The 21,227-nt window shown below is 47.2% G+C and overlaps 1 protein-coding gene across 8 annotated transcripts; it reads right to left on the reverse strand.

Annotated features, from left to right (window-relative positions):
- Nucleotides 1-230: 230 nt before the first annotated feature.
- On the reverse strand, nucleotides 231-21,227 carry KLC1 (kinesin light chain 1). 8 transcript variants are annotated; one of them, XM_053474472.1, is made up of 16 exons: nucleotides 20,996-21,227; nucleotides 15,586-15,847; nucleotides 15,013-15,243; nucleotides 14,325-14,403; nucleotides 13,923-14,148; nucleotides 13,314-13,401; nucleotides 11,701-11,802; nucleotides 11,222-11,395; nucleotides 11,017-11,116; nucleotides 10,623-10,672; nucleotides 10,172-10,236; nucleotides 9,220-9,328; nucleotides 8,473-8,601; nucleotides 3,930-4,060; nucleotides 1,476-1,542; nucleotides 231-352 (listed from the first exon to the last, which is right to left on the reverse strand). In XM_053474472.1, exons 2-16 carry the CDS (start codon nucleotides 15,844-15,846, stop codon nucleotides 287-289), a joined length of 1,878 nt encoding a protein of 625 aa, XP_053330447.1. In that variant the 5' UTR covers nucleotide 15,847; nucleotides 20,996-21,227; the 3' UTR covers nucleotides 231-286. The 8 variants fall into 8 exon arrangements, with proteins under 8 accessions (XP_053330447.1, XP_053330445.1, XP_053330446.1 ...); XM_053474470.1 differs by having other exon boundaries at nucleotides 8,446-8,601; XM_053474471.1 differs by having other exon boundaries at nucleotides 8,473-8,616.

A 21,227-nucleotide genomic window follows, 5' to 3' on the forward strand; every position in this document is an offset into this window, starting at 1 on the left:
TTAGCCGGCGTCGATACTCGGCGGCTGTAACAGTTACTCAGCATAATACATTTCTACAGACGGCAGTGCAATAAGCAATTTACATACAACCTATAAATAAAATTAAAAAAAAACCTAATTACACTTTAATAAAAAATAATTCTATTTTGTTCTTTTCATTAGAAAAGTAGAAAGAAAAGTCTGTTTCTCAAACAGGTAAAAAGCTCCATAGAGAGTGGGGGTCGCAGTGGGGGGGTCTCAGTGCGTCTTCGTTCATAGAACTCTAGCGAGCGTCACTGCGCAAGCTTTAATGGGCCAGGTCGGTGTGACTAGCGCTCAGACTCCGCGAGTCCGTCAGACAATTATTTCGCTCCTGTATAGAGGAAGGAGGGAGAAAGAGAAAAAGTTACCACGTTGTATAGAATGTATTCCGCCAGAGGGCATCATCACCCCTTTAACACAAAAAAAAAATGGCAAAAATGGCTATTCTACACAGGGTAATTGTTTAAAAATAATAAATAAATAACTAGGCTACACACAGGATTGTTAAAAAATATAATAATATAAAAAAAAAACAAAGATTGCTATTACTGGCTAATCATGCCACACATAGAACTGTTAAAAATATATAAAATGGTTAAAAAATAATAAATTTTAGTCTACTAAAATTCTAAAACAAATGAGTACATGATACAACGTGACAGCTTTCCTCTCGGACGCGTCGCCATGGTTTATGGGGTCTATTCACTAACAGCGAGTTATAGTAACGTACAGGAGAGTGCTCGATTTTAAGGCATGCGCAACGGAGCCCTCCATACAACTCACGTTTAGTGAATCGACCCCACTGATGCTCCAATAACAGGAGCCTAGGGGGCTGGGGGTGGGGCTTAATGGCCGCCAGACTCAAGCTCCACCCACTGTCGCTATACGCCCCTCCTATTAAGTGAATTTAATGGCGTGGGGGCAATTGGAACTCGAGCCTCGGGTTTCCCTGTCCGGGAACAGTTTAAGTCCGGGAAGCAGTTTAAGTTCCGTCAGAAATATTAAATATTAATAAAGGCGTCTTTGTAAAGGTAACTAAATTCGCATCGAGGCCGGTATCGCTTACACTGCTCCTTTTGGCCCCAGAACTGCATTTCAGGGGCAAAATGTTACATATATCTAAACGCAGGAGGGGGCAGTTACAGGGATGCTGGATTTAGTACGTAAGACATATTACACTCGCAGGCGTGTGCACCGCCAAGCACAGATATGAATTAGTCGGGCAAGGCTTTAATGCGGGGTTAGTGGGTAACGGCGTTACAACAAACAGGTTTCAGAAAAGCACGGTGAACGAGGACGTTTAAACGCTATCAGTCGGTGAAGACGTCGGGTTAGCGGCCCTTTTCCCTCCTAGCGTACGCTAAGCGCGCGTCCCGGACCTAAGCGCGCGTCCCGAACCCAAGCGCGGATCTAGGTTCTATGCGATGGGGAGAAAACAGGGTAGTGCTTCTTACTTGTGTGAGATCTTCGGCAGCCTTGCCACCCGTGTTAAGAACATTCAGTGAACTGGCACGCTTCATGCTGCAACCGGGAGAGCAGACATGCAAGGAACAAACCATTGAAAATCACTCACAAATTCACACCGGCAATGCCCTACCCCTGAGCCGCTTTAATACCCCCCGCCTCAAGAGCGGCACGCGGGGGCAAGATTTCTAATAATACAGTCACAACGATACAATGCGTGTTTGCCCTCGCTCCCTGCTTGCGTTCAGGTTAATACGAACACGCAGAGCATGGAGCATTAAAAAAAAAAAAAAAAAACAACTACAAATCCCAGAAACTCAGCCAGCAGTCACAGCCCTGCCGCATACAGACTGGAGAGTAAATTACGCCATCCGTCTATGACTCAGCATTATGAGGGGCTGACCCCAAGAGCTTCTGCTCTAAGACGGGCACGGCGGGTCCTATATGATGTAGAGGAGACCCCCACGTAATGCGAACCGAAATATTTTATCATATCTTCCAGCTCCTGGCTTAGTGAATACAGCCCTTTACTTAAAAACTTATAACCCTATCATATATGACTTAGCTTTGGTAAATCAGATATGAAGCTTAATTAAGTACTGATTTATATATGGCCACCCTACTCTGTGGCGCTGATTAAAGCCACCTGAACCTTTGGATTATTTGCTTTTCACTTTGGAGACCTTTTGCACACTTAATGTAAGAACGAAAGAATGAAAAAGAAAGAATGAGAATGAGGGGCGCGAGCACAGAGCAGCCTGCATTAGTATCAGGATCATGCAGGAGAGAACATGGCCTGCGAAGAACAAACACAGAGACAGGTTAGCAGCACATCCACGGACTCCTCCGCAGAACGGACCCCGGACAGTTATTAGAGGGGGTCAGCGGCGGCCCGGATTAGCATCCTGCGCAGTTACCTAAATGCCAGACGCTTGTGATAAGGGGAAGGGGGAATGAAACAATCAATCGAGATTAAACCTCAGTTCATTTATTAATAAATATCTACAATCTATACAGGCGAGTCGCAAACGTAAAAACCTTTTTAAGGGCATTTCGACCAGCAAAATTATGTACAGGATTAACATCGAAGACGTGTTATGATCAAAATTTCTGCTAAAGTATATTTATACGCACACACATATTATATTATACATATATACACATATACACACTATCGTTCAAAAGGTTGGGGTCACTTAGAAATTTCCTTGTTTTTAAAGAAAAGCACATTTTGTCCATTAAAATAACATGAAATGGATCAGAAATACAGCGCAGACGGGGTTAATGTAAATGACTATTGTCACTGGAAACAATGATTTTTAATGGATTATCTTCAGAGGCATACAGAGGACCTTTTTCACTCCCATCACTCCTGTGTTCCAACGGCCCTTTATCACTCCCATCACTCCTGTGTTCCAATGGCCCTTTATCACTCCCATCACTCCTGTGTTCCAATGGCCCTTTATCACTCCCATCACTCCTGTGTTCCAATGGCTATTTATCACTCCCATCACTCCTGCATTCCAATGGCCCTTTATCACTCCCATCACTCCTGTGTTCCAACGGCCCTTTACCACTCCCATCACTCCTGCATTCCAATGGCCCTTTATCATTCCTGCGTTCCAATGGCCCTTTATCACTCCCATCACTCCCGCGTTCCAACGGCCCTTTATCACTCCCGTCACTCCCGTGTTCCAATGGCACGCTGTGTTCACTGATCCAAGTTTAAAGGGCAGATCATGTCGCAACCAGAAATTTGTTTGTTTTCCATGAAAACAGCTCTGTGACCCCAAACTTTTGAAACGGCCGTGCGCATATAGAAGATATTATATTATATGATTCCCGTAGGCTTTCACAGGTTAAAACCAGAGTTAACAACAAAAGCTTACAGACAACCCAATTAGCGGCATTAACGGCTTGAAGCTCCTCAATCCAACCGGTCTCCGAACGCAGTAATCGCTGAGTGCCGGTAATAAAGCCCGCTAGTAGCCCGGAGAGGTCTCTGCTATCTTTGACGGCTACTAAACACATCTTAATGCTGGCGGCACCTCGCAGGCGTATAAAGCCAGGGTCACAGGGGTTTAGGGGTCGTATCTCCTGACCTCAGTGACCTGCACATGAGATCTTACGTTTTTAATCTTAATTTTTAGACCATATCGACTGCTCAAGTGTTACATACACCAAGTCAAACTTCTCCAGTTGAAGCTGGGGAGGACTAAATGAGGACTATTCCTGCTGGGGCAGATCTTGTATAGCTAGAATACTATATTATGGGGACAAGAACCCCAAACCACCTTTTTTCAGGGTCCGTTGTGATTCCGCACGCTCTCCGTAACACTGAAAATGAATGAATTTCCCACGCAGTAAACAGAGGGTATGTACGATTCACGCGGACACCTCGAGTGCTAATCTACAGAGCCGCCCCGCTGGGAACGGATAATTACCCCGGGTTCTTTGGTTCCCCATCGCGTGAACTTCCGCCTTTTAGTTTTCTAACAAGCTTCTCGCTGCTGCGCCTAATAGAAGCTCGGAGTTTGCTAAAGGAACCACTCCGCTTTAAGGATCCGGTGCCATCCTACAACAAAAAAGGGTTTACAGGCATGAAAAAGAGGGGTTAATCCTACAAAACAAGATAAAAACAAATTCTCACCAAGAAAACAGATAAAACATCCAAAACATGGAAAGGAGGCCCCAAAAAATCAAACATACTAAACACGTTTAGAATCCCGTTATTATAGGGCATTAAAAATGTACCACATCCATTTACCGCCAGCTTACAGAATTCATGGATTAATATTATTCATATATTTCCTTCGTTAACGGTCGTTAAATAATATATGAAGAAAAAAGGTTATTAATTTGTTTTGGAAGCTTTCTAATATCCAGTGGAGGGAACGCGACAAGCCGCAGCCGCTGAGACCAATCCTTTTGGGTATAAAAAGCGGTAAAAGGAAGACTGCGGACCCCTTTAAATTTTTATGGCGCCCCCCCCCCCCCCCCTGCAAATGCATTGGAAGATTCTCATCGTGCATGGAAAGCTTGCCCAATGATTTTAATGCGAGTGCTACTGATTGGAAGCTTCAAGCAGCCAATCGGTGACAAGAATCGATGGAGGACAGCAGCAGCTGCAGCTTCTACTTTAGGTTAGCGCTTTATTCTTTTTTCATATTAAAGTATTAGAGTACCTTAATATGCATTCTACTTTATTGGGGGGCGGGACGCTGTGATATTGGGAAGGGTGCCGCTTTACCCTACATCTGTGTGGTTAATAATGGAGTCATCTTACCAACCCCCCCCTTCCATTGCCCGGGTGTAGAAACAGCACCCCCGGGGGTTATAGAAGCCTGCGTTGGGCAATGCGGGTGAAAGAAGAAGAGTCGAGGTATTAAGAGACACAGCCGTTGGTCGGTTGGGACAGCGTTTATTAGAAGTTAGAAAGACATTTACACAAATCACCAAACACGTAGAGATTAGTATGAGAAGCACGACTGCCGCCAGTCACGTTAGGACTTGCAAGAGCTCTAGCGCCTATAGAAGTTAGCTGCAGAGATCCAGAAAACCACATTGATGGTAACCAAACGACGGGCCTCCGTCAACAAGCACATGCCTTGGTTCTAGAGCAGACGCCATCTGTTCCGAGGCCTAGAACATGCCATTGCAGACCTTGAGATATTGGATATTGGAATTTGTGGCCTACGGTGACTTTACGTTATAACACGCTGTTTTATGAGCAGATTACGGTTCCTTGAGGATAGCTTACGGTATGGCAAAGCTCAAAGGAGTACAGGTTATTAAGAAAGAAAGAGAAAAAAAATAGACGCTCTAAGAAGTGTCAGCTCAGATGCCCAATTTACAAGGTAGCTTGAACAGGAATCCTACTAGAAGCAGCTAGGACACAGTGTTCAGTACTGGCGAGAGGTTAAAGCTGTGAGATGACGCACACCCTTCATGCAGGACACAGAGTTAGAGTCACACGGGGTACCTAGGCCTGTCGGATAGAAAGAGAGCGAGAGAGAGAGAGAAAAAGGGGTGAGGAGGGGGAGAGAGAGCGAGAGAGAGAAAGGGGTGAGGAGGGGGAGAGAGCGAGAGAAAGAGAAAGGGGTGAGGAGAGAGCGAGAGAAAGGGGTGGGGAGGGAGAGAGAGAGAGCGCGAGAGAAAGGGGTGGGGAGGGAGAGAGAGAGAGCGCGAGAGAAAGGGGTGGGGAGGGAGAGAGAGAGAGAGAGAGAGAGAGAGCGCGAGAGAAAGGGGCGGGGAGGGAGGGAGAGAGAGCGAGAGAGAGAAAGGGGTGGGGAGGGAGAGAGAGAGCGAGAGAGAAAGGGGTGGGGAGGGAGAGAGAAAGGGGTGGGCAGGGGGAGAGAGGAGGAGAGAGGAGAAGAGATACCATGAAACCGTTGAAAAAAACAAGTCAACAGTTTCCATTCCAGAACGTCAGCCACCTACAGTATTTCTAGGTCGCCTCTACTTGTCAGAAACCGACCCGTCTACCAGCTGATGAACAACAAAAAAATGAAAATTATTAGTGAAGGTCAAACTGTCACATGAGATAACGAGCGGATCCAAGCCCTGGAACCTTCCATCTCTCCTAGAAATGTACTTAAGGTTCCATTTATTTTTATTTTTTATAATGAACAGATCTGACATCACATATGCTGCACATTTACAAAAAAGTGTGATGTTTAATATAAATGTAAGAATTGGGATTGGAGACCATCCGGAATGTGACAGTTTTATGAAAAGGATGATAAACATGCAATATTTATTAAAAAAAAAAAAAAAAAAAAAAAAAAAAAGAGAAGGAAGAGATGGGGGGAAAATCAAGATATATTTATGTAAAATAAAGTGATGCTCAAAATATCTATTTATACACATATACACATATACACACACATATATACATATACATACACATGCACTAAGATTGCGCAAACTCCGGGTTTAACATGTTTAGGTCCCGTTGGCATACAAGCTGTTCGATGAATTACTATACAGCGCACACGCGTGTTCTTTAGCTGCGGCATGAAAACCGACAGCGATCAGAAGGTTACAGAAGAACGTTTAGAGCCGATCGGAAGGATCTAAATATCCAAGCGATCGGAGCGATCAACAAAAGGAATTTTGCTGCGTTACATCAGCTCTGAGGCCAAGCGAGAAATAAGTGGCCCTCTAACCTTTGTCATTGGGGTCAAGTGGCCCTCCCTAAAATGTGTACCTCGCTACAGCTACGGATCAGGCTCATGAAAGAACACTGGGGGGGGGGTTGGGGGAGAGACGCAGATCCGAATAAACGCTGGTGACGCTGACCATCGAGGTGAAAGAGAGTCATGCAGAGGAGAGAGGACCGGAAGCCGGCATGCAAAACAAACTCTCCGCGGGGAGATTAACGTGTATTGGGATAATGGGTGTTGCCGCCCAAAGCTACAGGTCAATGCCCCCCCCCCATGCTGCGGACTAAAACAAAATAATGGATGCGGGGGTCGGTAAGAAGGATGACGTTACAAGCAAACTAAATCCACATGAAATAAACTGAAAGGTACGTGGAACGTGGTACATTTCATACGCAGAAACAAAAATAAACGGGAGAAGTGACGGCAAAAACAACCTTTATAACGGGAAGGCATCCGGCTCGTCTCTGGCTGCTGTAAACTACGATTCCCATGATGCTCTGGTACAATGGCCAGCAGAGCATTATGGGAGTTGTATTACGCTAGGAGGCAGTAAGCGACAGACCTAGAAATAGCGTGAGGATTTTACTCCGTATCCCACAACCCACGGTTAAGATAAAAATGTCAACTCCCGACCAAACCCTGCACCCAAAGCATGTGTCCCCCCCACCTGATAAAACCCACCCACTCTAGAACCACCCTGCCATAAACTCCACCCATGTCCAAGCAAATCCCCCTCCCCAACTCCACCCACAAGCCAGCAAATTCCCTCCCCCAACTCCACCAGCAAATCCCCCTCCCCAACTCCACCCATGAGCCAACTAATCCCCCTCCCCAACTCCACCCATGAGCCAGCTAATCCCCCTCCCCAACTCCACCCACACACTTTTCCTCCCCATGCAAACCCCACCCCCGAGCTTCCCGCCCCACTTGCAAATAACTCCTTAGTAAAAGGCTGAATACACAACAGGCAGAGTTTAGCAGAAGAAAGGGAGAGCACAGTACACAGTTTAACAATCAGCGAGCGCGAGCGCCCCATGCTTATTATTCACTTTGCACCAGTAACAGAAAACCGAGTAAAAGTATAACAGATGCTGATTGGTTGTCTGAGAAAAGAAAAGAGGGGGGGGAAAAAAACTACAGTGCTGCAGCATATGATAGCGCCATACACATCAATAAATCATTTTTTAATAAGCAAGCAGCCCTGCACTCTGCATCTACATAACACAAACTACAATGAACGGCAGTAGATACAATAAAGCAATGGCAGCCTCTGTTATAAGGATATCGGATACTTGTGCTATACAGAGGAGACACTGAAAGCTTGTGTATAGGCAGAACCGAGCCGTGATTGGCTGACGATCTGCTCGCTTTAAATCAAGGTGGAAGAGTACAGAGAAGTTTATTCTAAATGGGGCAAAATGTGAGAAGAAGCCATGATCTAAAAACTAGAGGGTCACAGACTAGTGATCGATAACGGCCTCCCAGCATAAGTGGTAAAGGCGAATACAGTGAGGGAATTTATAGGGATAGGGCAAAGTCACGTATCTGTCTATAAGCCCAGGGCAACCAACCCCATGGGGGGGCTCCTGACTGGCAGGGAAAGGGTTATAAATCCTACATAAATCCAGACCCCCAATCAGCACTGTAAGGCAGATAAAGCTGTGAAAACACTGAAGTTTCAGGCAGAGAGGTCTCTTATAATCGCATCGATTGATTAAAGCAGCATGCGGCTCGTGTTAATGAGTTTTAATCACAGAGATGGAGGAGCGACTGGCGGACTGTGTACTGCACTTACCCCGTTCCACTCAACGCTCATACTCACTTCCTCCCCTCCGTCTGGGCCGCTCTCGTACTTAACCACGTCGAGGCTCTCCCGGCTTCGCCGCTTCTCGATGCTTTCGGGGTCGTTTAAGACTTCGGCCACCCTCTGCTTGTGGACATTATCGAGTCCCTGTGAGACACCACCCTTTAGTTACAAGTAAAGGAAGAAGCTCCTGAGACACATTCGCAGAAGGAAAGTTACGAGAGAAGACAGAAAACGCGCATCACGGGACGGGAAAGAGAGAAAGTAAACGGCCGGAAAACGGAGGGGGATCACAAAAACACCAAAAACACGCAAATTCCAACACAAAGACCGCGGGGACGCATCATACGATAAGGGGCGAACGTGGACGCCGGAGCATGCAGGGTCGCCTTTCAAACCCTCAATAACATTTAAAAAAAAAAAAAAAAACACTTTTGCCCATATCTGAAAAAATTAAACATGTTCCTCCTGCTGGAAATGCCAGCGATAAATGGTTTCGGTGGGCATTTAAGTCATGGGGAGTCACAATGTTTCTGCGGGTGATATCAGCGGGTTATTTGGGGCAATTAGCAGACAAGATGGGCTATAAGGTGGTCGTCTGAAGCCATACTCTACACTGAAACGTGTTGACGAGACACAAACGGTTTTCCGATGGCTGTAGCTGGTGGTGCTGTAGGTGTTGATGTTGGTGGTAATCGTGGTGCAGGTGTGGGGGGGGGGTAAGTGTATGATACATGCATTCAGAAAGCCCCAGTCCCAACGTACCTGCTTTCGGGACCTCATTGCTGCCTCCTCTAAAGTTTCAGCTGCTTCAAACTTGCCCTGACGCCTGTAAAGGGCCCCCAGGTTCTTCAGTGTTGTGGTCACTGTTGGGCTGGAGAAAGATTTACATGTATGGAGGACACATTGTAGCAAATTATGATACTGACCCGTCCATAGAGTGTATGGAAAAGAAATTCTATGTTGTCCCATAAATCGTGATGGTTTCAGCTACAGATAAAGCAAAAACGACTAAATCCCCCTCTGCCGCTAGACACGGATACACAAAGTATCTGCGGAGGAAAGAGTATCGCCCTCTTCTTTTTTGTTTTAGAGGTTTGGGTTATCAAGGGCACTGAAGCACGAGACTCCTACGGCAAACGAGGTCATAGAAGAGCCGATTATTGAACATCCTCCAGGAAATGAACCAAATTGCTGATAATTTAATAATTCTCCATTCTCTGACCGCCGGCGGCTAGTGCTACCCAGCAGAGGGGGCGCCAATTACACGGAATCCCCAACATAGCTGCCCCAAAATATAACAAGGCGCTGGGTGGGATGAGGTGGGACCTGCCCGGTAAACATGAAAACGGATTGAAAAAGGTATATTAGAAGTAACAACTACATGACTTTTTCCTACATGCTGATGGAAAAGAGCCATAAACTATCTCTAAGCATGATGTGAGTGGTGCAGTAGGCAAACCATATCTTTATTATGCATCCTCAGGGGTTTATTCACTAAATAGAGATTTTGCAGAGCTAATCACTCTTCTGCAGCTGGCCCTGTAAAATGCATAGCTAATCATTTAGGTGCCAACCGCCTATGCAGTACATAGTTGGCTAAGTGTACCCAGGACGCCAGCCATGCATCTCATATAAGCGACGGCATTGTAGGATCGCAGAAATCACAGCCATGTCCCCCTAACCTATGGTGAGAGCGCATACAACCATTACTTACCTATCCACTTTGCATGCTTTGTACCAGCCGCCATACTCCCCAAACGTCCCATCCTTTTGCTTCCCCTACGTCAAAAATAAATGCGGTCAGAGACGAGTACGGACTGCACTGCGTTAACACGAAAGCCAAACGCTCGGATTATTTGCCGGAGAACGTACGTCACTCATTTGGTTTTTAGCGAATTACAGATAAAAATCATTATTACATCTGGAGTTACATACGGATACATTTAACACAGCGGCCCCCGTCGCCCAGCCAGGAGGAAAGGACAAAGGCACAGATTAGATCGGGCTCGGCCGCAGGAGATCAGACACAGCAGGGTATAAACCCTCTTAATCTGTCTAGACTCAGCACATTAATATATTACAGACTATACACCCGTACATACACACACACGCACACAGACACAGACACACACACACACACACAGCAAAGCAGGTCTTATCGTTACCTTGAATTTCTCTCTCTCCTCTGCGTGCATCCATATCGGTTTGTTTTCATCTAATGCCCAAAAAGAGACAAAAGCACGAGGGTTATATTATATATATAAGATGATCGATGTGTATCCACCGCAAGCAACACAGCCCGGCCGCTCCTTACGCATCCTTCTTATGTCAAAAACACAACCATTTCAGACAGCCGTCTGTCAATCGTTTTTTATTGTAGAGAAAAGATACAGAGAGCCGGCAAAAAGAGGCTTTAGCTGCTCAGCTCGACCAGAAAAACATGTAAACATTGTACAGCGCTGCGGAATATGATGGCGCTATATAAAACAATAACCATGATAGCCATCAGAAAAACGAGTATACGTTTGGTTATTAGGCGTTATAAGCGAAGATACGGACCGTCGACGGAGCCAAACTCCCTTTCGTGCGCGCGGGTGAGGATCTCCTTGTACAAAGTCTCCGCTTGCTTGAACTTGCCTTGCTTTAAATAGCAGGAAGCCTGAAAAATACAGATAATTATCACGCGTGGAAAAGATGCCAAAAAAGCAAATGTTGGCAAAAATAAATAAATATTAATAATAATAAAAAAAAGCAAGATCTCTACCAAGTTGTTCTTTGTTTTGGCCACGTTCGGATCGTCGGGTCCCAGCTTGGTTTGGTAAATCTCCAGCGCCCTCTGATAATAATATTCGACCTCTTCGTACTTGCCCTGATTCTGGCACAGTAAAGCCAGGTTGTTTAACTGCTTGGCCACGTCTGGGTGATCCTTCCCAAGCACCTGCAAAGCACGGCACGAGTCAGGGGCGCTGTTATTCCTCCCCGAGAACGGTTCGGGTAACGCATGCATTCTGTCGCCATAAGCCATGGTGGAACCGGATGGCACCGAGCAAGTACTTTGGGGTAATATTTACCATTCCCTGCCTTCCTATGTTAAGACCGCTATCTATAAAGCACACTATGGGTTTCTTACAGCTGTGACATTCAACGGGGATCTCTTATGGATCCATACAGCTGCGGAGGGTGCAGACGGCCAGCGGGACAGCATGGCGCATGAGCGGCGGGTACTCTGCATCAGGACATTACCTTTTCCCGGATCTCGAGTGCCCTTTTACACAGCGGCTCGGCTTCTCTGTATTTCCCTCTCTTCCCGTAAAGCACTGCAAGGTTATTAAGAGTGGCGGCCACCTGCCGGGAGAAACACACAAAGGAGTATTCAAGAAGAGCAATGGCAGTAAATCCATTTATAAAAGCACGAGGACTCCAAAAGGAACACCCATTATATATTATATTATATATATATATATATATATATATATATATATATATATATATATATATATATATATATTCTACCGCTTAGAGGTTTGGGGTCGCTTCGCTGTTTTCATGGAAAACAAGGATATTTCTGGCTGTAAAATATTTGCAAAAGGGATTTCTAACGATCAATTAGCCTTTTAAACTTAAACTTCGATCAGCGAACACAACGTGCCATTGGAACACAGCAGTGATGGGAGTGATAACCCAAACTTTTGAACGGTAGAGTGCGTGTGTGTATATATATATATATATATATATATATATATATATATATATATATATATATATATATATATAGTATTATAACATATCAATCAACATATCAAATAGAATTAAGCAGGTCAGATTAAGTGCTTGGAAAACTCAAGAGCTTTTGGGATGGTTTTAATAGACGGGCGGAGGCCATTGTGTTGTTGAAACATGTATTAATGTATACCGCCTCTTTTTATTGTTGCGTTCATGAGCCGTCTTGCTATTCCGGCACCATTACACATCAAATAAAACCGGATCCGGGGGTTAAAATATCAAGTACAATATGCAGCCGCGCATCGATCGGCAAACCCAGCCAACCCCGAACCTCCACCGCCGACGGGGTTTCTGCTCGGTGACTTTTCTTGAATGAAAATCGATTAAATGCTACAATCGCCAAAATCAAAAATCCAGCTGTTTGCATGCAATGATTCATTAAATCAGTTAAATAAATCAGATGGAAGATTTTTTTTCTCCAATATTTGGTAAGATGACTTATAAAGCAGCAGTCTGTCTCCTAACACGAAGAGAGCAAATAAGTCAGAAGCATTCAAATAAAATCCATCATGAAACCTCCGCCTAGTCCGGGTGTTTAGTGGATGAATCACATCTCTCGGCTGCTTAAAACCAGACAAGGGGTGGACAGCGGCTACCTTCCACCCGCTCTTAGACCACAGGTCTCATCACCCTCAGCCAACCCGGTAACAGCCAAGGTTGGCCAGCCATCGACGGCATCGTCAAGACACACTTTAGTCCCTGCGTGGCAATTAAAGTAATCAGATCTCGTCGTCCTCTTCTTCGAGCTAAAGGGCCGCCTCGTTCCCCGTTAACAGGTCTTGAGTGACCCGCGATACAAAGTAATTATTATTTTAGACAGACTGTCTTAAAACGGTGCGGATAAGACTGCTGCTTTATCAGACAGATCAATCGACAGCCGGTGATCCCGGGAGAGGCGATCGGTGCGGTGGCTTTGGAGAGAACCGCGCAGGCCTACCTTCTACCTCTACCGGACGGCCGGCTTACAAGAAAACCATCCTGCCGAGTTTAACATTAAAAAAAGAAAAATAACCAAGTAAGATTTCGGTGAACAGATGACGATGAGGTCACGGGACGAACGGGACGGTACTTACGGCCGGGTGATCTTTGCCCAGTGTTTTCTCGCGAATAGCCAAAGCATCGTTTAACAGGTTTGCGGCATCTTTGTACTTATTCTGATCCCTTTAACAGATATAAATATTTTTTAATAATAATAAATAATAATAATAATAATAGTTGTTTATATTACAAATAAAATATTGGTGAAAAAAAAAAGGTGAATGAATGAGCCAGCAAAATATCTGCAGATAAATCAAATCCACCAAAATCCCAAATAAGTGCTCTTTGCTATATGGTATAGAGACGAGCTATTCCATTACCCTGGTGACCTCTATAAGGGATGCAGATCTTTTTTTTTTTGGGGGGGGGGGTAAAGTTGCCAGGAATCGCCTTCATTATATATTCTATAAATTTTACATTAAATAACTTTTATATTGCGTAACAGTAATTTCCCCCCTGATTTTTGCTTTAAAAGGCATGGTGACTCGTGTATGTCAGGAAGATGCACCTTTTCAACATACAAGCCCCGAATGCATTCAGATGACCCTCCAAAGAGGTCCTAGCGTCGAAAGAAGAGGATCACGTGTGAGTGTGGTGGGCACTAATATGGTGAACAAAGACATCTGGATGAAGAAGGGTCTGACCTGTAAACCAGAGCGAGTATGTTGAGCATCGTGGCGACATCTGGGTGGTCGTGGCCGGAGGTCTTCTCCAGGTCTTCGAGTGCCTGCTTGCAGAGGGGTACAGCAACTTCATACCGGCCCTGCGAGGCGTACTGAATCACCAGATTATGGAGGGTCCTTAACCTCGCGGGGATTTCGTATCCGCCTTGCTGGGCCGCGGCGGCCGCGCTGCTGTGTTGCTGTTGCACTGCAGAGAACACATTCAATTATGTTTACCCCACTTTGATACAACTTGTTTTATTTGGGGGTAGCACAATGCGTAGATCGCGTTGCACTCTTTTGTTTGATTTGGGAAGGGAAACAAACTTTAAGAGTTAAAAGCAGATCCCAACGCGGGGCCCATGGGACTTTAACCGCACTTACTTCCCGGGCCTTGATCATCATCATCATTAGGGAACAGGTCATCCAGGGGCTCCTTGGAAGAATCATTGTCTTTATCATCCTAAGAAGAAGTAGAAAGAGTGCATGGATGTGCGACGATACACGTTTCATCTCATGGCATGACAGTAACCACGCGCAGACAGTCCTAATAAAACAAGCAGATGTGCAGGTACAGCGTCTCGCTACGTTTTAACTTCATACCATCTCTGCTGGTGTCTAAGCGAAGACGTCTGAACACGGATGGAAGTCTCCTCTGCGTTCAAAATCCGCACATGTTGGCCAGACCCTGATCTCAAAGGATCGTTGCCAGGAAGAGATTTATCCCCCCCCCCCCCCCCGAGCAGACATATCTGTAAGCAGTAGGAACGCTCAATTTTAATATCAGCTGCTCCATCTCGCAAATACCCCCCCGAGGCAAAGTTTACTCGGAACGTCTTGATTTATTAGATACGCCGGAGCGAGGGTAAACGTCGCCCTGTATGCGGGAGAGACTAGCTGGCATCTGAAATATTCACCAACAGCCAGACTTGGAATCTTCCAAAATGACCACATTTCCTCCTGGATGCGCCGACTGGTTTTATTAAAGCCTCATAAAGCCCAAAACCCTCAAAAACAAGCCGCAGCTGCTTCGGAATGAACTTTATGACTCATTCAGAAAAAAGTGACTTACCGATGGAGAAATGTCGTCGTCGTATTTTTTCAACTGATTCATGAACTCTAGGTGTTTCTTCTCCTCCTCGAGTTGGGCCACGGACTGCTCGCTCCTCTGCAGCTTCTGCTGAGTGTTGGCCAGCTCGTCCCGCAGCCACTGGTTCTCCTGGCACAGCCGGCGGACTTGGGCCCTCAGCTTCTGCTTCTCGGACTCCACCGCGTTCAAGTGGTTCGATAAGGCCATCATCACCTGGGAAGGGCAGATATCACATTTACAACACAGAAGCCCCACGCCAAGAGTTAACGGACCTGTCCTTCAGCTGGCAGAGCTCAATACGTTAAAGGGTCAAGAAGGTGACCTCTGGAGCAAACAGTAGGGTCCCTAAAAAATTATGGACATCTGTCAACTATTGTCAAGATTGTTACAGATCAATGTTCTGCACCACGGCTAGTAACAGCTAGTAACCAAGGGCCAAACCATGTCCAAGGTTGGACTAAAGGCAACATTCCATGTTCTTCTCGGGAACATTCTCTCCACTCTTAATACTAATGAGAAACACATAGCGTGTCTTGCAGAAGGCCCCGGAATTACCTGCGCTTCGCTCAGGCCGAGCTCCAGCATCTCCAGAGACTTGCGGATCATGTTGGATTTCTCCTCCACCAGGTTGCTCTCGTCATCTTTCTTCAAGCACTTTAGGGTTTCCAGTAAGCTCTGCAGGATGGAGTTGTGCTCGTTCTTCAAAGCCTCCAGGCCCTGGATTACTTGCTTGGTCTTGGAAATAATCTCATCTTGCGTGAGTTTCTCCAACTTGTCTTCCTTTAGGTACACCATCGTGGACATGTTGTCATACATCCTGCGAAGGCAAACAGCGGGTCACCACCGACGTCCAGGAGGACCAGTGTAATTTATTATATAAAATACGATAAGTTAATGGGTTAATTTAAGGAGAATCAGTGCACAGTCCCAACTATTTACCAAAAACAACTTAACTAAAAGTGTGTTTCGCAAACAGGAAACCAAAATTTCGGAAACGAGACTCTTTGGAAGTAAAATAAGTAACGGTCAGCAGCTGTTGCGTAATTCCTTTAGGAACCCATCGTGCAAAACCAGAAGCCGCCACACATTTATCTTCGGCACAGATCCGGCAGCCCCTGGATTCAGACATGGGGGATATTTTATAATGAAGTCATCTCCCCAAAACAGCTCCGGGACAGAATAGCCGTCTCCTCCGGGACGGGGGGAGAGCCTTAGACCGGCACCGCTACGGCTGCCGTGTGAATGAAGCGGCGCAACGGTAACCAATGACGTCAAACACCCAGTACATGCGGAGCCAAGACGCGCCACAGCCGGGGCCACCGGCAGAGCCAAGACGCGCCACAGTCGGGGCCACCGGCGGAGCCAAGACGCGCCACACCCGGGGCCACCTACTGGCCCCCTTTTCTTTTTTAAAATGACTGCTTTCATATGCATGACCCCCAACTGGACAGTCTCGATTTTGCCCGCTGGGATCTGTCTCGCTTTTCGAGTCAGAGGTGACGCTCTGTGGGGTTCAGGACCCCAATCCTGCGGCCCCCCCCATTCCCCCCTCCAGCGTCTGCGACATGCTGCGGCTCGGAGGGAGAACTCGCCTCTGAGCCTCTTTCCTCCCGGCTGAATTTATTGAAGCGAGAAAAAAAAAACAAAAAAAAAAACGTGTTTTTCTTAAGCTTTTTTCTGGTTTCTATGACTTTTTTTATGTAATCGGAATTTATCAGTCATCAGAAAGCGCTGAGGAGTCAGGAAGGAAAACTTAATGTCATTCGGGGCAAAAAAACTCATAGAAACACAGAAGCCGACAGCAGACCCGGCCCATTCGGCCCATCGGGCTTTCTCCATAAATCCTGCCTGTGATCAGACCTAGGTCTCATCTAAGATTCAGACAGATTACGCTGCCACTTCTGCTGGGAGGCCGTTCACTTATCTACCATCTCACCTAGATTATTTTTATCCAATACCCCTACAATTTGCATACTAATAAACACACATATACACACACACACACACACACACATATATACACACACACACACACACAATCTGCCGGCAGATTCTATGTTTATCGCTTACAATTCATTCAAACGTCAGAAAGTCTATTTCCATCAACGCGTCCAAACAAGTTACACGCAGGACATTTTCCAGGATGGAAGGATTTTGGGTCTTAACGGCCAGAAAAAAGGAAACAGAACTCACACGATGTATCATCCGACCATTTATCACGTAAAAGAGCCCAACGTGGCAAACGTTCAGACAGAACAGAGTCCCTTAACAGGTAAATGTCTGCCGGCACATCCAGCGATTGCCATCCCTGAACTCGCAGCCGGATGAACTCGGGGTGGAAGAACTTGACCGGCCGCACAGAGCTCTCTGACCTCAACCCCATCAACTTTGGGACGAACGCTAATGTTACTTGCGAGCCGGGCGTCTCGTCCAACATCAGTGCCTGACCTCACAGACGCTCTACTGGATGAACGGGCAAAAAATCCCACGGAAACTCCCCCAAATCTCGTGGAAAGAGCAAAAGCCGTTATATCTGCAAAGGGGGGACCAACGTCATATTAACGAATATGGATTTAGAATGTGATGTCATCAAAGTCACTGTTGGTGTAATGATCAGGTGTCCCAATACTTCTGTCCATATAGTGTATGTTGCCCAGTGTTATGGAAGAAGCGGTGCTTCCCCCCCCCACTCCCATCGCTCACTCCCCCAGCGGCAGAGCCGTGCGGTCAATGATACAATAAGATTATATAAAAGGATGCATCATCGATTTTATGGGTTCCAACCTGCCACCGAGCGCAGGGCTCAGCAATCGCTTACAGACTGAAGTCAGTCACATGCTGCATACAGGCCGGAGACGTGCGTATTCCAATCACACGCTTATCGTCCTCAAGGGGGCCATCAGACTAACGAGGGTCTGTAGAGAAAGGACTTCACGGACTTCATTTGTGCGGCCGTAAAGCAATCCGCACAGGGTGGATTATAAGCAAGGGGAGGCGTCCAAATGTCACATGACCGCCTACAATGGCAGCCAGCAGGTAAACGGATAACAAAAGACCTCCCCACAACCCCCCCTATACCATACATTATCCTATACATTATCCTATGGGGGTTCACTAGGGGTGCAGGTAGCGATCTCGAGGGGGGGGTTTCGAGCTCTCGTCGGTGGGAAGCGCATGTTCCTTTAATGAGAAGGACACCATTTATTATTAACTATATTCATACTCCCCCCTAGGGCAGGAGCGCGTGATATGTCGCCTTTATGCTGTATCATCGAATATCTGTTCTTGGCAGAACAGGCAGATCGGCCCCATCTAGTCGCCCGTTGATCTATACATAGACACCCACCGTACAGCGCTGTGGTATGACGTCCCTATATAAAGATTATATACAGTGGTCTCCAAAGCGACATTTAAAAAAAAATCCCTACATTTTTTGATAAGACATTTAAGTTCCCGTTGACGTCGCTCTACGGGGGGCCGCCTGCTGCTACAATACACGGAGAGGGATAAGAGAACTCGAGCCCCCTTTAGACCGGAGTCGGGGTTGATCGGCCCCCCGAGGCGTCCGCGGCGAGATGTTGCAGGGATCGTCGGATTCAGACAGACGCGTCCAGAGAAAAGGCGTATTGTGAGAATCGCACGTTAAACGTCGGGAGGTACGCCGGCCCCGGGGCGTGACGCCCCACGCGGGACCAAACCTTCCCTGAACTATTTAAGGGCTTCGTAGCCCAAAAGAAAGTCATTTTTAACAGAAAAAGTGGACAGAGTGAGAGAGAAGTAACATCGGGGGGGAGCACCCCCGTTATACGATATACATTATACCACGCGAGACTAACCTCCCTATACCGCTGAGTGATATAGCGCCATCATATTCCGGAGCGCTGTACAATGGGATGCATTATAGACTGGGGGGGGGGCACAGAAAGAAAATGTCTTAAAAGCTGAGTTTTCTGCATTAACAGGAATGGGAATCTCCGTCCCCGACGGGCTCCTTTGTTGTCAGGGTAGGGGCACCGGATCTGCCCTCACGTGGCACAGCAACGCCCTTTGTGGGCTCGTGGACCTCCTAAAATAAGCGCTTAGTGCGGAACACGGCGGCTTCGTAACGAGCAGATGGCACACTTTGGGGAGACGACAACGTACGCCTGGACTCGGCCATCCCGACCTCTAAGGATTTTCATTTTATTTATAAAAAAAAAATGCCATTAAAATACTAACAAACCCAGGAGACTGTATTTATTATAAGTCTCTCTTTTGATGAGCTAATATCCCCTGTCTGTTCCAGGGTCATCCCGGTAAATTCTGCTTTTTCATGAAAAACGTTCCTTTCTCACAAAGAGCCAACGCGGAATCATAAAGGATATCGTCGGCAGCCAAGCAGCGGAAAATGTGATTTAATTCATCAATGACATCGCATTCGTCATGCCCTCGAAGCCTCGGCACGCCAGGAATTCTAAAACGGTGCAAAAGGAAGCAAATATGGTTTAAATGCCCATGGACCCCCAGGGGAGAGGCGGGGGGGGGGGGGGGCGAGCCGGGCATCGAGACTCCAACCCTGGTGCCGTTAAAGGGTTAACGAGGCAGCAAGGCTCTCTTTTTGTTGCCACGCTCTTTGTCCCTGACGCATCTGAGCACCGGCAGGGTGTGTCGGACGCATCCCTGAATCTGGAACATGCCCCGATCGGGATTTAACCCCTTCGGCAGAGCAGACGTCAATGACTCGCAGGCGGCTGAACGTTAACCCCTTCAGCCCATCGTCTCCACCCAAACAGCGTCGCCAGTGATGACATTGTGGGGTTTTAATCCTTTTGTGAGATGGATACGCAGGGTTTGATATTCCAGATGGTTCTCCCGGTGCCCGGGGACAGGCCGGTGATCTCCTCTCTGTCATTAAAAAAAAAGGCTCAGGAGGTGCGGAGTTAATTGAGGCAGATCCCCAGTGCAGATCCGTCCCTGGGGGCCGACGACACAAACAGGAGCGCTAGGATACCGGCTACGTGCGAAACAACCCCGCGGTCACCATAACGTCAGCATCGCCGACAGACCTCGGTCTGTGCCGTCACTGTCCATGAGGGCCAGACAGCATGCGTTATATTTCACATATAACACCCCGTATTATTCACGCTTTATTTATAGCTCTATAGCTTTCACCGGATCATACGCAACATCAGCCTCGGATCATCGCCGCATTCCAGCCATCGCCGCCGGTTATAATACAGCAGGTACCCCATTATTAACACCGCTACCCCCCCCCACAGATCACCTGCCATTGTACAGCACTGCGGAGTATGACGGCGCTACATAAAACAATAACAAGGTGTACTCTTTATCCACGATAACAGCCGGCAACCCAAATCATCATCTGGCAACCAAGCGGTCAATATAACCAGCACGATTTGTAACACCAGTGCCCCCCGTCCTCTCCTTATATCACGCGGTATCCCGATTCCTAACCCCCCCATAATAATCCAAATAAATAATCGATGCGCCGCAGCAGGCTCTGCATCCCGGCTACCGCAAACCAGCAACCAGAGGGTTAAACCAGCAGCCACATGCGATCAACGCAACCCCTGCAGTCACTGGCAGCGCAGCATGCACACAATACCCCTCATACCCCAAGCAGGGGCAGAAGAGAGCCTCACACAGGGGCAAAAGAGGCATCATACAGACATCATCATCATCAGTGACAGACCAGCATGTAACAGCAGGGTGCTCAATGACAAAAGGCTGCCATTAATAACCCATAAGGGTAAAACGGGGGGCATCTACCTGCTACCCCCCCCACACCACCCCCCTGTGCCCCCCCTTTCATATAGCAGAATAAAGCACACTATTGCCCCTTTCGGTGCCCCCTCCCCTGTGTGGGGATATTATAGCGCAGGCTGAGGATTTGGGGGTCTCCGTCACCCACATGCCCCCCCGTCTCTGCTCTGCAGGCTGGGCTGTCCATCACCGGCCCCCGTACCGTTCTGCGCTCTCTGTCAGTGCCGCCCGCAGCGCCCTCCGTGTTTCTGCTGATGGAACCGAATGGGTGTCACGGGTGGGATGGGCGGGAATGCCGCACCCAGCGCCTCAGCTGCTTCCTGTCACAGGCCCGGGGACCTGGCCTTCTAGCTGACAGGCCGGCTTCCCGGACTCATCCTCCTCCTCCTGCGGCTGCTGTCGGTAACCGATATCCGCCTCTGTCTGCTCCCCAA

This window comes from Spea bombifrons, chromosome 9, assembly GCF_027358695.1.
Source record: "Spea bombifrons isolate aSpeBom1 chromosome 9, aSpeBom1.2.pri, whole genome shotgun sequence".
Lineage (NCBI taxonomy): Eukaryota > Metazoa > Chordata > Amphibia > Anura > Pelobatidae > Spea > Spea bombifrons.

Excerpts from the sequence above, each read along its gene's own strand:
- KLC1 (XM_053474469.1), bottom strand. The coding sequence starts at position 15,846 with ATGTATGACAACATGTCCACGATGGTGTACCTAAAGGAAGACAAGTTG. Across the intron at positions 14,149-14,324 it reads TGATGATCAAGGCCCGGGAA|TGCAACAGCAACACAGCAGC; the intron begins GTAAGTGCGGTT and ends TGTTCTCTGCAG. Across the intron at positions 11,117-11,221 it reads CCAAAACAAAGAACAACTTG|GCTTCCTGCTATTTAAAGCA; the intron begins GTAGAGATCTTG and ends TGTATTTTTCAG.